At 37.0% G+C, this 20,064-nt stretch overlaps 1 protein-coding gene across 3 annotated transcripts in view; it reads right to left on the bottom strand.

Annotated features, from left to right (window-relative positions):
- Positions 1-20,064, bottom strand: part of dennd1b (DENN/MADD domain containing 1B) — a 325,846-nt gene that overhangs the window by 73,838 nt on the left and 231,944 nt on the right. For all 3 annotated transcript variants that reach the window (XM_059984700.1, XM_059984699.1, XM_059984702.1), the window contains 3 exons: positions 18,829-18,929; positions 13,927-13,972; positions 7,951-8,052 (listed from right to left, as the gene is read on the bottom strand). In XM_059984700.1, the coding sequence (XP_059840683.1) occupies positions 7,951-8,052; positions 13,927-13,972; positions 18,829-18,929 (249 nt within the window). The remainder of the gene's footprint in view (positions 1-7,950; positions 8,053-13,926; positions 13,973-18,828; positions 18,930-20,064) is intronic.

The following is a 20,064-nucleotide window of genomic DNA, read 5'->3' as shown; positions in this document are numbered from 1 at the left end:
GTTGATGGTGACCTTAAAGTCACCACAGATCCTGACAAATCCATTCTTGTTGGCTACAGGGACCACTGGTGTTGCCCATGGACTCCAATGAACCTTGGAAAGAATTCCTTCTTTTATCACAGATGGCACAAGGAAATGGACAGGCTTTGTAAAACTTGAGTGTAGTATTTTCATTTAACACTATTTTACCCCTGATATGTTGGATTTTTCCAGTGCCACTTTTGACACTGCTGTGGTATCAGGCCTGATGAACGGCTGCAGCCCCATATGTCGAATGTTTACTCTTTTCCATATCCATAGACGATGTCTGGCATACTGAGCTCCTCCAGCATTGTGTGTGTGAGAGCCAGTATCCAATTCCATTTTAATTAATTTTCCATTCACTCCTTATTGCTTGTCTCTTATCAGTTTTCACATTTTACATCTCAAGGCTACACAGTCCTGTGTTACTTTCATAATTCAGATTTTTCATCATGAAGATTAGTGCTCTTTCTGAAACTGCAATTTGACTTTTTATCTTCCTTTCCCTATGCAGTCCATTTATCTTAGTCTGCCCAACACACTCTTTGTATGTGTCCTACTTTGTTGCACTTTCTGCAAGTTTTGCCTTTAAATCTGTAGCAGTCTGGTGAATGTGCACCCTTGTCACAAAGGTAACACAACTGGTTCAGCCAGGCCTGTTTGTGTAGTCACTGCAATTATTTTCATGCTCACTGTCATTCCTGACTGAACCTCAATTGAACCTGTCTGCAGTTTCCATTACAGCATTTTCAAATACTGTTTTAAATGCCGTTTTTGTTTGCTTTCTTGTAATATTCCACAAACTAAATGATCTCCTAGTGCAGGATTAAGCCTGCTACCGAATGGGCAATGTTCATTCAATTCAGCCACATGAACTGAAATGGATTCCTCTTCCTTTTGATTCTGCTTATGAAACCTAAAACATTCTGCAATCAACAATTGTTTTGGTTCTATATGTTCCTGCATTACTTTGATATTAGCAAAGCTCATTGTGGCTGGTTTGGTTGGAACAGTTAAACTTCTAAGCAAACTATTATGCCTTTTCACCTAATGCATTCAGCAAAACCGGCACTCACTTTTTATTGGCCATTTCATTTACTTCGAAATACTACTTAATGCACTCAGTATACAAAATCCAGTTATCTGTTGTATAATTGAACGCATCTGTTTTTCTGATGTAGCCAGCCATTTCTGCTTTTCTTTAAATTTATTATTACAACAGTACTCACCATTAATGAACTCGTGAATATTGTCTGCTTTCTGCTTTTTTTTAAACTGAATGTTTCACTGCACTTTTTTTTAAAACTCAAACATCTCACTGTGGTTCAACAGATAACTAGTCATCTTGGGTCTGTTTAAAACTTACTTGTCACCACTGTTATGTTGTGTAACTCCAAAACTAATAGACAGGAAAACACAGAGCCAGGCATAACCTGTACGCTCCTATACTTCTCTTGTTTGTTCTGTCTTTTCTTACTCAAAAAATAGAATTACAGTTGCTACATTTTAGTCCATGGAAAAATCTAGAATCTTTTGAATTTTGGAGTTTGACAATGTGTGCTATCCAGAATCTTCAAAACCACCTTCTAAAAGCATGGAGGCAAAAGGGGCAGCAGCTGCTGGAATCTGGAGCAATAAACAACCTGCTGGGGGAAAATCTTGTGTGTTGAACGGTGGGGTGAAACCCTGCATCAGGATTTGATGTACTGCGACCCTAAACGCCAATAATTCCTTGCTTGCTGTTCGACTTGCTGAGGTACCTCCAGCAGATTGTTGGTTATTTCCAAAGCATAGTATTGTGCGTTTAATATTTCAGTAATAATTGAGTAATATTGTAAATATGTTGTTTGATAAAGCGTTCTTTGTTATTTACGTAATTCATTATGGGTTCTATGCAAAAGTACATGAATGGCATATGTCATCATGCCACATAAGTGCGCATCTCGCTAAAAGTAGAACTGGAGCATATGGGACTGGGTCGTAACGTTGTAGTGAATTGAGAACTGGGTAATATACAGCAGAGAATTTAAATAAATAGGTCATCTTACCTTTGAATAAATAGGTAAGGGGGTAGCAAATCTTTGGAATTCTGTTCCCAGCAGACCATGAAGGCTTAATTGCCAAGTGGATGGTGACAGATTTTAGGATATTAAAGAAATGAAGAGTACCTAACATTAGTGCCACAAAATGGTGCTGAGGTCACTATGTTCTTAATAAATGGCAGGTAATAAGCAAGGTGTCAAATAGCAACATCCTGCTTCTATTTGTCATGTTAAGATATTTTGATAGTTTTGACTTTAAATACTCTGATACACTTTAACGAGCAACACACCTACAGATCTTCACTGCAGTTGTGCAACATATGGCCTATCACTAAGAAGAGCACACTTTTAAAATCACTGAACCAATCAGGGCTAAATAAGCTCCATCTTTTTCCCCATTCATAACTAATTAATATTGAAGACAGAACTCTCAATGCAAGAATAATTTCAGTAATTTACAATGGTCGACTTTTTCTTCAGTCTCACAGTTACTTAGAAAAAAGAAAAACAGAAATAAAATCACCGCACAAATAATCGCATATAGCTGCATAATGAAATGAGACCAAATTTTCATCAAAATATAATTAGCAATAAACTGCACACTGAAAAAAAGGCAAGAATGCAGTCAAGGGATGAGTAATGAGAAAATACAATCACTATAACTTAAATATTGAAGCTTTTTTTTTCTGTGCTTCAGATAATGATTTGCTGTTTAATTACTCATTATACTTCTTTTAATAAAGATAACCAGCACAGTACAAGGCATCAGAGAAAACTAAGCACTACAGGTGATAAACCTTTACAGCAGTGACATTTTTCAGTGTAAAGTCACAGTTACTGTGATCTGATCAAAGAAAGGGACCCCCATAGGGTCCAATTACAGCCATATTTTTATGGAAAAATCATTGAGTTATGATGTTCATAATCTATGCAGAAAGGACTTTACAATATAGGTCTTTTCCCAATAGCTGTGATCTTTTCAATTTACATCAAGGCTTGATGGCTACAGATGAAAGTTTTGAAATCCAACTCATTTAGTGCTCTGGCTGCATATACCAAGCCTCATTAAGTATTTTCAATTAACTTCAGTGCAGGTTGTGAAGTACATAATCTATATCTCTGTGGTGAGAAAGGTTAAAGAACATACAAATCCACTGGACTCTCTATGCCCTTTTAATTAGTATGACATGGAGGATTCATTCTGTAAACCATCAGATAACAAAATATCACGATTTCTCAGTCTGAAAATTTTAACAGGTGCAATACACCAGTACATGCCAAGGGCAGATCCCACAAACAGTACCTTTGGGGATTAAAAAGAAATAATAGGGCAATGGCAGTTAAACTATCTCAGAAGAAAGTTTCTCAGATGCATAAGTGGAGAAATTTAATTATTTAACTGGAAACGAGGAAATGCTACATTGGCAAGGTTTGGAGATTTCAGAACAAGCTGTTTATTCCCACCTCTGTCTAAAAGGTGTCGTGTAACAACATGCTTTTGGACAGAACAGCTACTGAAGGAAATTATACCCATTGACAATGTAATATTGAGAACCCTGTTTCAAAGTAAGTTTCAAAACTCTAGAAATATTAAAACTTAGTTTACGATCTGCTTAGTTCATTAAAGAATCTATAAGTAACTGCCCTATTAAATAAGGCAGGGAACAAAATAAAAGAGCAGCAAAACTGCTTAGACTACACTATGCTTAGGCCTTGAGTTTTGACACTGTATCATGTTATTTTGTAGCCTGAGGGTGAAATGCCCAGTAAGTTTGTTTTTTGTCTTCTTTGGCCATTACACAGGAAGGCAGGCAGGACAGCAGACTTTTGGCTCCTGCAGACATCATTAATAAAGCAACTAAAGACAAGGGAACCCTTAATTTCCCTCTTTAGTGAGAGTAACAAATTCAGAACAACCAAAACAAAGATTCTTGATATTTTTAGCACAAGTCACTAGTCTAAGCTGTGTTCCTTTGGATTTAATTCACTTTAATTTAATAGCCCGCTTTCTAAGTGTTCCGAAAAATCATATTCTTGGAAACCATTCAGGACAATGTTCTTTGACATTTATCAAAGCTTTAATGCAGAAAAAATATATTAAAAACAAGAATAAAAACCTAAATGAACATGGTTTTCAAATATAATGATTCCGCTAGATATGCAGAAAGATTTTCCTGAAACCAGTTGTACAAACTTATGTCTCAGAGGCAGAATTTCTCTGCTTGGCCCCTTGCTGATCACTATTAGGTGAAGTCTTTATCGACTTAAAAGGAAATCAGGGACTGTAACTATTGTTATACAACCTGATTTTCAAGCTTTCAAACAAAAGTTCTGCAGACACATGAGAAGAATTTCAGTCGGCACGGCTTGAAACCTTCCTTACAAACCTGAATCTTATAATGAAAAACTTCTTTCCTCAAGAAGGAGAGCTGAAGGATTTATTTCCTGGAGGTCCACATGAACAATGAATGCTACTGGAAGCACCATTGCTGCAAACCAAATGCATCTGCGAATAATGTCAACAGTAATCCATTGTGATGATTTGGGTTTTAAGTGATATTTTTGATTAGTTATATGCAGGGTTACATCAGAGATACACTAAAGTTGTATAGTTAGGATCAGCAAATTTTGCATAAAGACGGTAGGTTGTTAGGTGTTCACCAACATCTTGAAGAATATTTTCTTCAAAACAAGCTTTCAAATTTACTTTAGTGTGCATAGGTATATGCACCTTGCCTTGCACCACATATTCAGGTCTGTACTTAGTTCATTGACTCAAAAGTCAGTATCAAATGCACATGCACTTCACATATTATCATTAAACGTCAACTGTACTTTTTTCTGATAGATGCTGCCTGGCCTGCAGAGTTCCTCCGGCATTTTGTGTGTTGCTCCGATTTCCAGCATCTGCAGATTTTCTCTTTTTTGACATATCATCGTTGCCAGGGTCAACAGGCAACTTACTGTGATCCATTTGCCACATAAGAAATAGTTCCAACAGTTATTTCAGAAGGTTTGAAACAATAGACAAAAATCAGATTGGTAAGCCCAATTTGCATTAAATTTCTCTTGATTGAAAATGAAATTTGTGTTAGGTTCTCAGAAATGTGAATTGATATTTAAAAGATTTTGAACAAATTACAGCCAAATCATGAGAAGATGAAGGTGCAAAAATTGGTTTTGTTACTAGCAGATGTCCCTTAAAATGTTTTGTATGGCTGTTCTCCTCCTCTTCAGAAAATATTTTGGAAAAAAAGCAGACTCAACTAATTTCTATGCAGTTAAATTAGATAGAACACCAAGGAAGTATAATTAATTTTAATGGTTTTAAGGAGGAGATAAATTACTGTTCCAACATTATTCTGGTGAAATGGCTGACAGGTGATTCTTGCTTCATATCACTTCAGAGCAATCTGCAAAGATGGAAGGAATTTTTTGAATGCAAGGTGTGCACGTGGCAAGAATACGCATATTTACGTTTTATAAGTTTCAAAATCTATTAGTTCATGAGACTTGCCAGGATGTTACTTGGATTGGAGGACTTCAGTTATGGGGAAAGACTGGATAGGTTGTGCTCGCTGTCCATTTAACTAGGAAGTTTGAGGTGGGAATTGACAGAAGTGTATAAGATTATGAGAGGCAAAGACAGGATGATTAAAAACAATTAGTCATGGGTTTAAGGCAAGAAGAAGCTTTAAACGGGATCTGAAGTGTTTTTAGACCATGAGACCACAGATATAGGAGTAGAATTAGGCCATCTGGCCCAACAAGTCTGCTTGGCTGATCCAATTTTCCTCTCAGCCCCAATCTCCTGCCTTCTCCCTGTATCCCTTCATGCCCTGACCATTCAAGCAACTATCAAACTCTGCCTCAAACATACATAAAGACTTGGCCTCCACAGCTGCCTGTGGCAAAGAATTCCACAGATAAGAGAGTGGTTGATACCTGGAAAACACTGCCAGAGGATGTGCTGGAATAGACACAAATACTCATTAAAGAGACATTTAGATAGACATAAATAAGTAAAGCATTGAAGGATATGGCAAATGGGATTAACACAGACTTGCAAAATGGTTGACATGGATGGAGTGGTACAAAGGGCCTGCTTCAGTGTTGTACAACTCTGACTCAATGACTAACGGTCTTGATTTCAAATTGTTGTTTTGAACACAGCTTTTCCTTAGCAGAATCCACTGCAGTGATGACCAAAAGTTGCTAAGTAAGGATAATGTTACAAATAAGGAAGCCAAAAAAAAAAATCATTGCAATAGGAAATTCCCAAGTTTGCATTTTCTCATGGCTTCATCTTGTAACAGTAGAACAAAATTAGTGTTTTGTTCTTCATACTTTTTATCAATGGTAAAATTCGTGAAACAAAATTTGATCAGCAGATTTTAGATCTACATTAATGTAACAACGTTTCAGCAAGCAAGTAGATAAACAGGTTTTCAGTGGCTAGTCACAATTATTATTCTTCATTTGGAAATACACACTATTTCCTAAAGCAGAATGTTATCAAGAAAAGTAATATTTCTAATAGTCCATAACTCTTAAATATTATGTGTGAATATCTGACAAGAGACCATTATTAAGATGGCAGCATACAACACAGCAGTGTGTCTACATGAAAACAGTTCAGTAATTTAGGACAACTGTGACCTGGAGACCTTTATGACAACTGAGACCAATATAAAAACTGACCTAATAATAAACTCCATATGGACTAAAATCATTGTGGCATGAACTCACATGTAACTAAACATATCTTGTAACAGCTTTACTCAAATCAGCGAGAGAATATATCATAATTTTTAAAAATTGCTTTATCTGGGAAGGGAGAGAAGAGTACAAAAATGAAAATAGTGTATGCAGACTTTTGTATATTTGATAAATTTAAAAGCAAAGCACTTACTTCTTGCTGTAAATTTGCATGTTAATTTCTAGAGAAGGGTAACAGATACTCAGAAATGGGTACTTCCATATTGCGGTATGCTATTTACAGTTTGCTTACATTTATACATTAAGTACTAATCACCTTGATTGTTAAGAAAGAAAAGTAGTGGAAGCAACACAAGATCAAAGTACAAATGCGGTTGACATCTCTTTCATCAGGCTTCATTGATAAAGAGATAGCCTTCTTTAACCGTCCTTTAATTTAGACCAGTATCCTTTTGCGCCAAGTTAAAACTGTCATTTTTTTTCTAAAATGAAATCTAAGCAAAAGAGACCATTTTAAAACAAATAGGATATTTCCATTGGAAACATCTCAGTAAGTAGGTGGAAATAAATTAAAGTGCACTGGAAAACTACTAATTCAAGGAAACGCATGTTTCAGAATACTGAAGATCAAAGGATCAATTTTGTGACCCCAACTGTAAAAGTATTACTTATTATATTGACCAGTGCCATCCGAGCATTAATTAAAGGAAAAAGAGCTGGCAGGTGGCAGGGAAACAGGAGCTGATAATTGGCCCCCTTCTTCTACTTGCCTTCACAACTCAACTCGTTCTTCAGCAAGAAATGCCACTAGGCAGACAGAAATGCATACTTTGTAATTTAATGATTAAGTATAAGATGAAGAGACTTACATTTTAAAAAGCTACAACTAATGAATGCAGATATCTTTCTGATCATGAGCTTCATTTACAATTGGCTGCACAGCTCAAAACCTCTGCAGCCATAGTTGAAAATAATTCTGTTTTTGTAGGAGTCAATTTACAGCTCCTGACTTTCACAAGAAAAAGTAGCAAATGAGGTACTACTAACCGCTTCCTCCCACTCCCCATCCCCACCCTTGCATCTACCAATTTGTGATAACAGAGGAGATTTTATCACATTCAATGAGCTAATGAAATTAAAAAAAAGGCACTGCTCATTTCTTACTTACCACTTCGCTCGGTAGATTGTGAAGGTCATCAAATGGTGTTTCCAGTGTATTTGTATCTACATTTAATATAATCACATCTTCTATAGCTTTGCACTTCACCTTCTGTTGAACAGAAAAGAGAAATGGTTCAGCACGGTTGTAAATAAGATTGCCCCATTTTCTCAAACAGGCCTATGGTCTTAAGAGTCATGAGGTGAGAGGAAATATCATTTTTGTACAGTTGCCATGTCACCAGCCAGAAGTGCTCTCCCTGGGGACAGCATTCCACAGACTTGAGTGAGAGTGTTAACTGTCTGTATTTGGCAACTTTATGGCAGTAATACTCCTCTTACAGGTTGCTGTGCAAAGCCAGAGGGTTAAGGTCACTTCCACAAAATGAGTGACCATAAAATTGACTTTTTGTTAAATGTAAGGGCTCAATTACAACTGCAAAAATTTACTTTGCACTGAAATGAAATTTAATGCAGCTTAGCATGCATGATTCCCAGTTCCATTTCAGAACGTTTAGTACGAGTGTCAACTCACTACTTAAAAAAAGGAATATTTCAGCAGTACTCGCACTAAGTCATCTTCATTTAAGTACACAAGCATCAACAAAAAAAGGTGCAAAAACACATCAGGCTGTTTACCAGAAGAAGCAGGAAGACGGTGTCTGAAAATAATTAAGTAAAGAATTATTAAATCATTATTTAATGACTGTTTTAGAAATGAAATTGCAGGGGTATGTCAAGAGAAAAAACACGCTTGAGTTAAAATGGGGGTATACAATGGAGCAGATTGAAAACACTTATCAGAAGGAAACACATAATAAAAAGGTTTAGGAAGTCAAAGGTAAGGAAAAAGGCTCCAGGCTCTGACAATTTTCATTTATGGGTCCTGGTGGAGTTGACTGAGATTTTAAATGCAATCACTGAACAAGAGTTTTGCCATTTGTGGTTAGTGTGCAAAACTAAGAGGTTAAAGACAAATTTGTTTCCACACTGAAATTAACAGATTTTTAATAGCTACGAAGCATAAGCAACTGAATAAGTTGCAAACAGGCAAGTATGATGATGAACGTCAAATAAAGGGAATATATGCGGGAGGAATAAATAAGAGGCCAGGAATCAGCATCAACCATGAGGAAAAAGAAGTGTATGAACTATAGGTGTTGCTGGCCAGGCCAGTGTTGACTGCCCATCCACATTATATGTGGTAAGCCATCACTTTGTACCTCTTCAGTACTATGCTAATGAGTGGAACATTCCAGGATGATCACCCAGTAACATGTAAGCGTCAAAAACATATTTGCAAGACACAATATTTGTAGCTTAGGAAGTAAGTTGGAAGTGGCTTCCAGCAATAAAGCTGTCAAAGAAACTTTGCTGATTTGTGTGTGTGGCATCTTGTAAATTAAACATACAGGGGAGCTATTTTGTTAGTTTTCCCTCATATAGCAATTTTCTCTGCCTTATCTGATTGATCCTAAAGTTTGAAAAAACAAGACCAATATGAGATCCAGAAGGAAACTCAGACAAAGCTGCTTTCCAAAGCAAGTTAAGGAAATGTGGAACTTGTTGCGACAAGGAGCCATTGAGACAATTATTTTAAATGGAAGCTTTTAATAGGAAATTATGCAATAAGAGGAAATAACAAATATGCTAAGCTACATGATGAAGGAGGTTCAAGTGAACATAAAAAAATAATTTGTACATGAATTTGCTGTGCTACCTGCTTTTGTATCCGCTTTATATTTTATAGAATGCCACAGAAAAACAAACTGCTGCTGATCTTAGTTAGATACAAGAAGTTTTGAAAACAAAACTTAGAGGAATACAGATGCAAGAGAAAGCTTGTGAATACTTTGCAGTTATCTGGTTTTCTGCATTAAATACTCATAAAATGTTTTCTGATCTTCATCTACATCACAATAACAGACAAACAAAATCTGCCTAAACAAATAACAGACAAAAAATTGTACTTTTCATGTCTGTATTGAACACGTTGTTTAATCATTCACAGTCCAGGCTGGAAAAACCTTGTATTTAATAAGTGGCAGAACCTCCTTTGGCAGCAATTACCTTCACCAACCATTTCCTGGAGCTGCTGATCAGGCTTGCACAAATTTTAGACCATCCCTCTATACAAAACAGTTTCAGTTCATCAGTATTTCTGAGACACCTTACATTAACAGTCCTCTTCAGTTTATGCCACAACATCTCAATTGAGTTAACGTCTGGACTCTGACTTGGCCATTTCAAAAAACAAACTTCCTTTTTTAAAAAAAAATCATTCTGTTGTTAATTTACTTGTGTTTCAGATCATTGTCTGGTTGCATCATCCAACTTCTATTAAGCTTTAGGTGACAGACTGCTACACTGATATTCTCCTGTAAAAATGTCTTGATACAATTTTGTTCCCTCAACGACTGCAAGTTTTCCAGGCCCTGAGGCAGCAAAGTAGCCCCAAACCATGCTCCTCTTCCCCTATGCTTCACAATTGGGATGAGGTTTTGGTGCTGGTATGCAGTGCCCCTTTTCCTCCAAACACAGTGGTGTGCATTTCTGCCAAAAAGCTCAACTTTTGTCTCATCTGTCCACAGGACATTGTCTCAGAAGTGTGGTGGAACAACCAGGTGGTTTTTTGGAAACTTGAGTTGCAGCAATGCTTCTTTTTTTGGCGATCAGTGTCGTGTCCTTCCATGAGCACCATTCTTGTTCAGTCTTTTTATTATAGTGGACACATGAACAGGAACTTTAACAAGTTCTCAAGATTTCTGCAGGTCCTTTTCTGCTACCCTTGGGTTCTTTTTCACCTTCTTCAGCATTGCATTTTGTGCTCTTAGTGTGATCTTTACAGAATGCCCACTCCTAAGGTGAGTAAGAACAGTGCTGAATTTCCTCCATCTGTAAACAATTTCTCTTACATGATTTCTCTTACTGCAGACTTCAGGTCTTTAGAAATGCTTTTGTAGCCTTTTCCAGCTTCATGCATCTCTACAGTTCTTCTTCTAAGGTCCTTTGAAGGTTGCTTTGATCAAAGCATGGTGCACATAAACAGATTTTTCTTGAGAAGAGCAGGCTCTGTCAGTAACCTGGCTTTGTGGGTGTCTTTTTTATAGGGTAGGTCACCTCAACAAATCACACCTCCAAACTCATCTAATTGTTTGGAATATCTAACTCCAAATAGCTTTGTAGAAGGCATTTGCCCAGTGGTTCGCATACTTATTTGAGCCTAGACTTTGATTGTTTAAATGGTGCACTCAGTATTGATGAGAAGTAGTACAATTGTTTGTGTGTTATTAGCTTAGGCAGATAGTGTTTGTTTATTATTGTGACTTAGATGAAGATCAGACCACATTTCATAAGTAACTAATGCAGAAAACCTGGTAATTGTAAAGGGTTCACAAATTTTTTTTTGCCTGAACAGAAAATAGCTGAAAGAAAAAAAAAGAGGTCCACTTTGGTGTGAACACCAATCCAAACTTTGTGCTGGAAACTGAAATCCATGTCCTACAGTTTGCTATGCATTCGCATTGAAATATTCATGTAATATCGAAGCGACCTGCCTAGCTTAAATAATTCTAGTTTCAGGCACAACTGCAGTTTCCATCCCTGTGTCTGTCCATTTGAATGAATGAAAGCAGTAAGGCCCCTATTTTCAAAGGTATCGCTTAGCTGCACTGGTTCAGGAGCGTGAGCTGTTGAGGTTAGAGGGATCTCTTCATATTTTCACATGATTTGAGAGTTTCAACTGTTTCCCAGCAGTAGAAAAAAAAAATCCATTCCTAAAAAAGATCAGCTCTGTATAACCACAAACAACAGAACATCTGCAGATGCTGGAAATCCAAGCAACACACACAAAATGCTGGAGGAACTCAGCAGGCCAGGCAGCATCTATGAAAAAGAGTACAGTCAACGAAGGATCCTGATGAAGAGTGTCAGCCCGAAATGTTGACTCTGCTCTTTTCCATAGATGCTGCCTGGCCTGCTGAGTTCCTCCAGCATTTTGTGTGTGTTGCTGTGCATAATGTGCATTTTATTCCAGTTTTAAAACATTACATGATGCTTTCCTGGTTGCAGTCTCTTAAACCTGTTGTGTTTAACATGATTGGATGATCAGTATGCAAGCTGAAACATTAAATTTTGAGACTGTAATGAAGATATAAATGGGCATTGGTTTCCTTTTCCTTTTACATGGATGGTTTAAATCATTTACATGGCTTTCATACCAAATCATGCTCATCTTAAATTCGGGCATATTGCAACAGTAAGGGATAACTCCTAGGTTGTGCACATGGAAGTGCAAACCCGACCTTAAGTCTCTGCACCAAGCAAGAGCAAACAATATTACAGAGATCTAGAAGTGAAAGCTAGCTGATACAGTGTACTGGGAAGTAACTGGTGCAACACAGCAAAACATGTTAAATTGTCAATGACAGCATAGCAACTATTTGTGTCAGTTAATTTAAGTTACTTTCACCACTACACTGATTCAGTGTCTTCAACCTCAAGCATTAACTCTGCTTCCAGCTTTGCTTGATCTGCTCAGATTCTTCAGCACTTTTTTTTTGTTTTTTTATTTCACCTCTCGGCCTTTTGGCTACAACAACTCAAGTTTGCCTTTAACCTTCAAGTGGATATGTTAAGTTGCCAGAATGCATTATGGCCAGAAGGATTCAGGTGGCATTTAGACAGGGGCATGACAGGCAAGATATTGAGGGATATGGACCACATGCAGGTAGAGGTTTGGCACACGCACACGATAGGCTGAAGGGCCTGTTCCTGTGCTCTGCTACGTTCATGTGGTTAAAAGGCAACCTAATAATACAGCTCAGGGAACATAAAAGCAGTTCTGTTTCTGCACTCAGGTGAAAATCATGTTTTATAATTTGCACTTCAAGGTGCCTGCACCAACTTTTGCCATCTCAGATCCTGCCAGCAAAAGAGCGAAAGCATTTTCTACTCATACAGTTCAGGGATCTGATGTCAGAAGCATATATATTCCCAGATCACGTATGGTGCAGATTAATCTGGAGTACTTCTCCTTTTATTCAGATATAAAAGTGTGCCACAGAAAGCTTAATCTGGTACACCAGTGTGATGACTTTCCTCTCTCCCACCTGCCCAACGGTCTCCTACATCATCCATCATGTTTCAAACCTACTGGGCAATGAATTGAACAATGGCAGAGGAGACTAGTCCAGCTCTGAATATATTATAAATGAAATAACAATTTTCTCACTTAAAATAGCATGAACACATCACCTAAAACACTTCCACATAGAATTTTTGACATCATTCATATGGAATACACTGTTTCAGCAGTTAAACAAAACTACCTCAAGAAAAAGTTATATTCCTAAATATGGAATACAACTATTTTGTATTCCAGTTAATTTTCTACAGTCTAAAATTAGTCAAGGCTACTCCGTAATCTAATGTCTGGTTTTTATTGTTTTTCTAAATTTTCTATTAACAATTCAAGATTCATGCCTTCATATCTAAACAATTATAGGCACTACATTTCCACTACTTCTATAATACTGCCCACAGTGATATTACACCAAAACTCAAAGGATGGTAAAAAAAAAACTCTGCAAGCCCATCTTACCACCAGGGAATATGTTTGTAAATTCCACAGTGGGTAATGTTCCTAAAAATCTAAGCACAGAAACATTAAGCAAAATAATTAAACAAAGAGCAGTATACTATTATAATACAAAATTGTTTTCTAAAAATATGTATTTTCTGTTTCCCAAAATATCACAAAAGTGTTCCCATTTGTCATACCCAGGATTTTTTTCCCCATCAGTAAAGTATATTATTTCACACTGTCAACATTCACAACACAAGGCAGTGACAATATTGTTGGCACGATGTCGTTGACATTTAGTCAACATTTGCTTCTGCCCTTCAGGCCACATAATAAGATTTCTATTCTATGACTTAACATGCGCTCACGTTGCTAAATATAGTTTAGAAACATTCAACTTACTTCCATTAAGCTCGAGTGAACACCAATGAGATAGGGCATTGGGGCACTGGAAAAGAAAACAGATTCTTAAGTGCTTATAAGCAGATCATAATGACCGAATATCAAGGCCTGCATTGTTGGTCAACCAATGAGTCTAGTGGAATACACAGCCCCACCCAAAAACCTTTCACACAGCGAGCTCCACACCTCGACTGTGGATAAACAAGTGGGAGATACACTTACATAGGAAATGAGAGAATTAATAATCAGTAAGGAATAAGGGAGTTACGCTAGTACCTAGATCAAATGAAGAAGTTGGTATGATGTGCCCAGATGTCAGGTTTTCTAAAATAATTAGATATGATGAAAAACAGATCTGGAAATTTGAGGGCATAACTTTTAATTGTAAATAGGTATTTGCAGTGCAAAAGGATTCTAGTAATGCATCGTACGAAATCTTTCCATATGAGAGCATGGACCAATATTATGGTTTTGCATGCACACACGTGCATTAAATTGATAAAATTAGTGAATTATGAAATAATGCTTCTTTGGCATTCAAATTATAACAGAAATGGGCAACTATTAACAAGGCTTGTTTTTACTGAAGGATATTATTTGTTAAAAATGCAATTTCCTATGGCAATTACTGTCCTTACATTATGTAGTAAATGATAAATAACTGCTCTCATTTAATAAAATAAGGTTTGTAGAAGCAGTGCCACTGTATGTGCATTTATGCTGTAAGCAGTGGCTTCCCCATTAGAAAATGAACTGAAAAATCGCTTCAGAAAAACCAACAAATGATCAATTTAATATGGGGTTCTGAGACTCATTTCCCAGCACAATATTGCATCACTGTACTGACAACTCCTTCACGGCTTTTTTTATCCGCAGCATGATAGGTGGCTTCTGAAACGACTATGTCTGGCATCAGCAATTAACACTGACTACTGCATGTGTTTGATATTTCACACAGAAGTATTAGGATATTCTTCTTTATGAAAGGAGAGGAAATACTTCTGATTAAATTTGAAGTATTCCATTACTTAGGGGCAAGGGCAAAATTGTCCTTCATTTCCAGGCAGCGTGCTGTTCTTTCCAGTTCCCGCTTTTTTAAAAAAAACAGAATAAATTCACAGAAGATAAGATGTTTATAAAAGGCTAAAATGCTTCTCTCAAATATTAACAGTACACAGAATACAGTCTCCAGCTAATAACAGTTTAATCTCTATTTTTGAATAGTCATGACTAGCTTAATTTGTGTAAACAGCAACATAAACCCTGCCAGCAAGGTAATCCCAGAATAGTTCTCCAATCCCTAATGAATCTACAAGACTGGCATTCTGTCCTATATGTAGTCCTGTGTTTAATTACAATAACTTCATTATGTATTTTCATACGTAATTAATAGTTTTAGGTTTTGATTTTTTATGTTTACAATCTTTTCATGAATTATCTAGTATATTCCACAATTTAACGGTAAATTATTAAGGTTACAACATTTACTAGCTTTAAATGGAACTCTGTGAATAAAGTAACAGAAGAAATTTAACAATAACATCTTTTAAATAATCTGAAAACAAGTATTCTTTGAGCAGAGTACACATAAAGATCATTTTAGGCCAATATTTGTGGGTGTCACTGGCAAGGCTAGTGTGCATTGCCTGCCCATAATTGCCCTTGAACTGTGGAGGCAATTAAAAGCCAACGATGCCAGTGGTTCTGGAATCACATATCGGCCAGATCAGATAAGGATGACAGAGTTTCTTCTCTGAAGGGACATCAGTGAACCAGATGAGTTTTACGACAAGTGGTTTCATGGTCAGTGCTACTGACAACAGCTTTTCATTCCAGACTTACTTAATTATTTGAATTCCCCAGCTGCCGTGGTAGGATTCAAGCTCATGTCTCTGGATCAGTGGTCCAGAACTGGTTACTAGTTCAGTAACTCAACCACAATGCAGCACAAGGCCTCATTAACACCATTAACACAAGATGCAATAAATAATTGCAGGCTATATTAATTCTCCCTCCTCCTGTCCCCACCAAGCATTTATAATCATATTAAACCATCTGATGCATATGCTTTAATGGAAGCAGCTCTTCCCACTCAAATCATTATGGTCTATAGCTGATACAACACTGATTAGAAAGTCCATCTGTCAAATTTCACAGTAAAATATAAAATAAATTTACACTCTTTACATGAGGCATCTTAATTTTGAACAGCTGGAAATTCAATGCAGAATCACTTTAGCAGCTGCAGTGTTTCAAATGAAATATTTTTAAATTGCATCCAGCACAAACAGCAGATTCCTCAACCTAGTATTTATTTGTATTTGACAATTGTTAACTGTATCCTCACAATTGCTTTTAGCTTGTTCAAAGAATGAGCTCAAGTATTCCATAATAGCTCTTCTGCCCTACAATTGTAACACACAGACATGATGTGAACAAGCATGGTTGAAAATTGCAAACATGTTAACAGGGATCTCAAAATTAATTTTGAGATCAAAATTGCAACATGAACAAATTGCAATGTATCATTTGATTAGAATTTGCTTTAACAATGCAGACTGTTATTGGGAAAACAAAGAGCAGTGAAGAGGGAGAAAAGGACCTGTGGGTGAATACACTGACATGCATAGTTGCTTAAAGAATCTGGGCTTCTGGATTGATAATCAACGAAGGGCCATAGACTAAATACAGTCAATTCTGAAAATCGAAAGCAATCTCCTCTTTTGTTCAACTGGTTCTACTGAATTCAATGCTGATTTCATTCTTGTACCTTCAGTGAGTTGGAAAGATTTAGTGGGATTGCACTCGATAACTTGTCAGCAATGGCAAGTACAACCAGACTTTTTAAATTTAATAAATTGTTAAATTTGTTGATGGAAATACCAGAAGGAATATTGTTTCACTTAATTATTAATTTATTCATTGCCGGAAACACAATTTTAATTTGGGCATCTTGTCAATGGATCGAGAACCACCCCAGACAAGAGTTACTCACTGTTGCTTCATACTCACAGAAGGGAAAAAAAATAAACCAGAGGCCAGGAATAGCAGTTCACTGAGTTTGTAAGAATGATCCTGGTAATATCAGTAGACTCCATCTGGTTGCAAAGCATCTCTGAAAATTGCTTCTCTTTGCCCGAACAGAGCCACCCAGCTGTCCCCCAATTATCTTCCATCCACTCATCACCTGTGTGTTGTCCCTTGATGACCTTCTCTATGCATTTCCAGTTCGCTTATGAACATGCACTTTAACAACAACTTTCTCACCATGACTCCTCTTTATCTTTCCCATAGGTTCTTGGGGCAAGACAACAGCTTTGACATCCAGTCTCTGACGGAATAATTTCAGCCTCTTTTAAATAAGCTCACCATTACTCCATCCTCCCTGACCATAGTCTCAAGCTGACCCAGAAGGCAAAGTTTTCACCTTGACACCAGGAGTAAATACACCTTTCTGTCACCAAGCCATCAATTGTCACCTTAATCATGTTACACACTACTGCCCCAGCTACACTTGCTTAAAGCTTGAAAGCTACTTGTTTTTTTTTAATTTTCAGACTTAACTATTCCTATACCTCCCATGTTTCAGTTTCCAGCCATAATATATTTCAGGTAACTCAAAGCCTGTAGCCTTTCAGACACCAGTGCTTAGTATGACTCATCATCAGCATTTAGCTCTTACCTGCTACTTAAGCAAGGGTTAGCAACCAGGGTGCCGCAGGCCCCTTGGTTAATGGCATAAAAAAGGTTGGGAAACTGCTGTAAAAGCTTTTCCACTTCTAATGTAACCATGAACAATTCTTTATATAGTCACAACAAGCTTTTCATTCCTCTAAGCCAGGGTTCCCAAACTTTTTTATGCCTTGGATCGATACTGTTAAGCAAGCAGTCTGTGGACCCAGGTTGGGCACCCCTGCTCTCAGCCCATTTTCTTTTGCATTGCCCTGCACACATACTGGCATTATGCCTTGGCTACCACTTCTAGCAAACTTGCAGACACTTGCACTGTCATCTGCTACTTTTGGCTCAGCTTCCACTTTTGCCTTTGTGAAATGTGTTGAAATCTTTTCCTGCATCAGAAGCATATTTATATTGCATCATGAAATCATGAACAGAGGGCATGCTGTTTATAATCAATAGTAGACTCACTCAGTCTATGCTGTCACAATAGTGATTACATATCTTGGATTACAAAACGTATGAAGCACTACACGCGTAAGCAGATAGCCTACAATGTAGAAATGATGATACAACCATTTTTAAAAATATAATTCTGTCCTCATGCTTTTGAGTACACTAGGCAACTGATCAAAGAAAGATATCCAACCTGTTCCTGTGCTGCACTCATCAATGTTCTATATAATCAAGTGAAAGATTATTTTTAATTTTCTGAAATAGAGTTTAAATATTTTCAGGTTTTGATAGTAGAGTTCCTAGTTTTTAAGATGAAGTCATTAGACCGTGCTACAACTCACTTTTAAAAATTAACTGGCACCACCTCAAAACACGTTGCCGAGGGCTAACAAATGAGTTCAATATCAATCAGTTGCAAATATCTTTTATCCATTTTCCACTGAGCAAATGCCATGGAGAAATAAATGTCAATAAATAAACAGATTTTGCAACAGCCTTTAAAGGGTTCCGAGGAAGTTTTCTTACAGGACTTAGATATACTTAATCAATTCTTTACCTTTTATTAAGGAGCTAGAGAAAAGAAATAGCATATCCCCAGAACTTGCAATGCACCATCCATAATAATAACAGTGGATGAAGCCCCAACGGTGGTTCTACAAACCTCATGACACTGTCATATTAATATACAGAATCTTGGTGTTATCCAGAGTTTTAAAATCTACATTGGTAACTAAAGCAGAGATCTCCAAGGTAGATTAGTAGCCTTACCAGCAATAGTCCAGCAGGTGGGGAGGGAGCACTGGGATGTAAATATGCTGCCAATACATTGGATAGATCATGGCAGCTGATGCATGAACACAAGCCGTTAACTGAAAATAACAAAAAACAATACGTTCACAAACAAAATTGACTAGAAAATCACAGCAAAACACAGAACAGTTGACTACAAATCCTTATGCTAAAAATGTTTAATGATAAAAAAAATGTTCAACAGTGAAAAGGTCACGTCTGCACCATAATTTGCTCATCTTCAGGATTAAAATAACATGATTAAATATGGAAAAGAACAGGGTCTGAAGGCTCCTGAGGGATATCATTAGGGCAAATTGCCAAGAATGAAACATGAGCCAGCCAGGAGAGTCTCGAGGCTGAAAAACTCTGAGGGATTGAAACGTTCGACAGTTGGAGCTATGGTGATGTGTGAACTGCAGCTTGAGTTATCAAGAGAATTTGTTCACTGACACATGGAATGCCACTATTGACCAGCAACTGCCCGAGCTAAACAGCTGTACAGTTGAAAGCATAAATATATTATAGCTTTTTATCTCCAGTCAATGCTCTGGAACCAACTTATTTGCTTTTGTGTTGCAATGGAACCGTGTACAAAAACAGAAAAGCTTACTATACAACTACTGCACATCTTAATTGTGAGCATTTTTCTGATCTAAACAAACCATGCAATTAGATTGTAAAGATTATATGACAGAGTGGGTCATCTCATGAAGCAATTTTTATTAACTACGATAAACTCACAATTGTGGCTACCAATAATACTTTAGTCTTCCATTTAGAGCATTTATAATTGAAACTGTAATTTATTTTAAGCTGGCAATACATTCCATCTTATTTTGTTGATATACTCATCCATAATTTGTGTTTTAAAACATCCAGTTTTGGGACCTGTGTGTCCACTATTTACTGACCATCTCTATTTGCACTTGACTACAGAGCAGTGAGCTGCATTGAACTGCTGCATGTTCTCCCAGAATGCAATTATGTAAGAAGCACCAGCATTTTAGAACAAGTGACAAAGGGCCAGCAACATATTTCAAAATCTGGGTGCATTGCAATTTGGAGGGAACACTTGATCATGATGTTCCCACATGCCAAAAGCTCTTGTTTCTTCTTGACAACGGAGATCATAGATTTGGGAGGCTTGATCAAACCTGCACAATGTCCCTTCCCTAATTCCACACAAACAGACTCAGAAAACTTCTAGGTTTT

Source organism: Hypanus sabinus, chromosome 11, assembly GCF_030144855.1.
Source record: "Hypanus sabinus isolate sHypSab1 chromosome 11, sHypSab1.hap1, whole genome shotgun sequence".
NCBI classification, from domain to species: Eukaryota; Metazoa; Chordata; class Chondrichthyes; order Myliobatiformes; family Dasyatidae; genus Hypanus; species Hypanus sabinus.
Note: the sequence above shows the minus strand (reverse complement) of the source record. Positions and strands in the feature narration are given on the sequence as shown.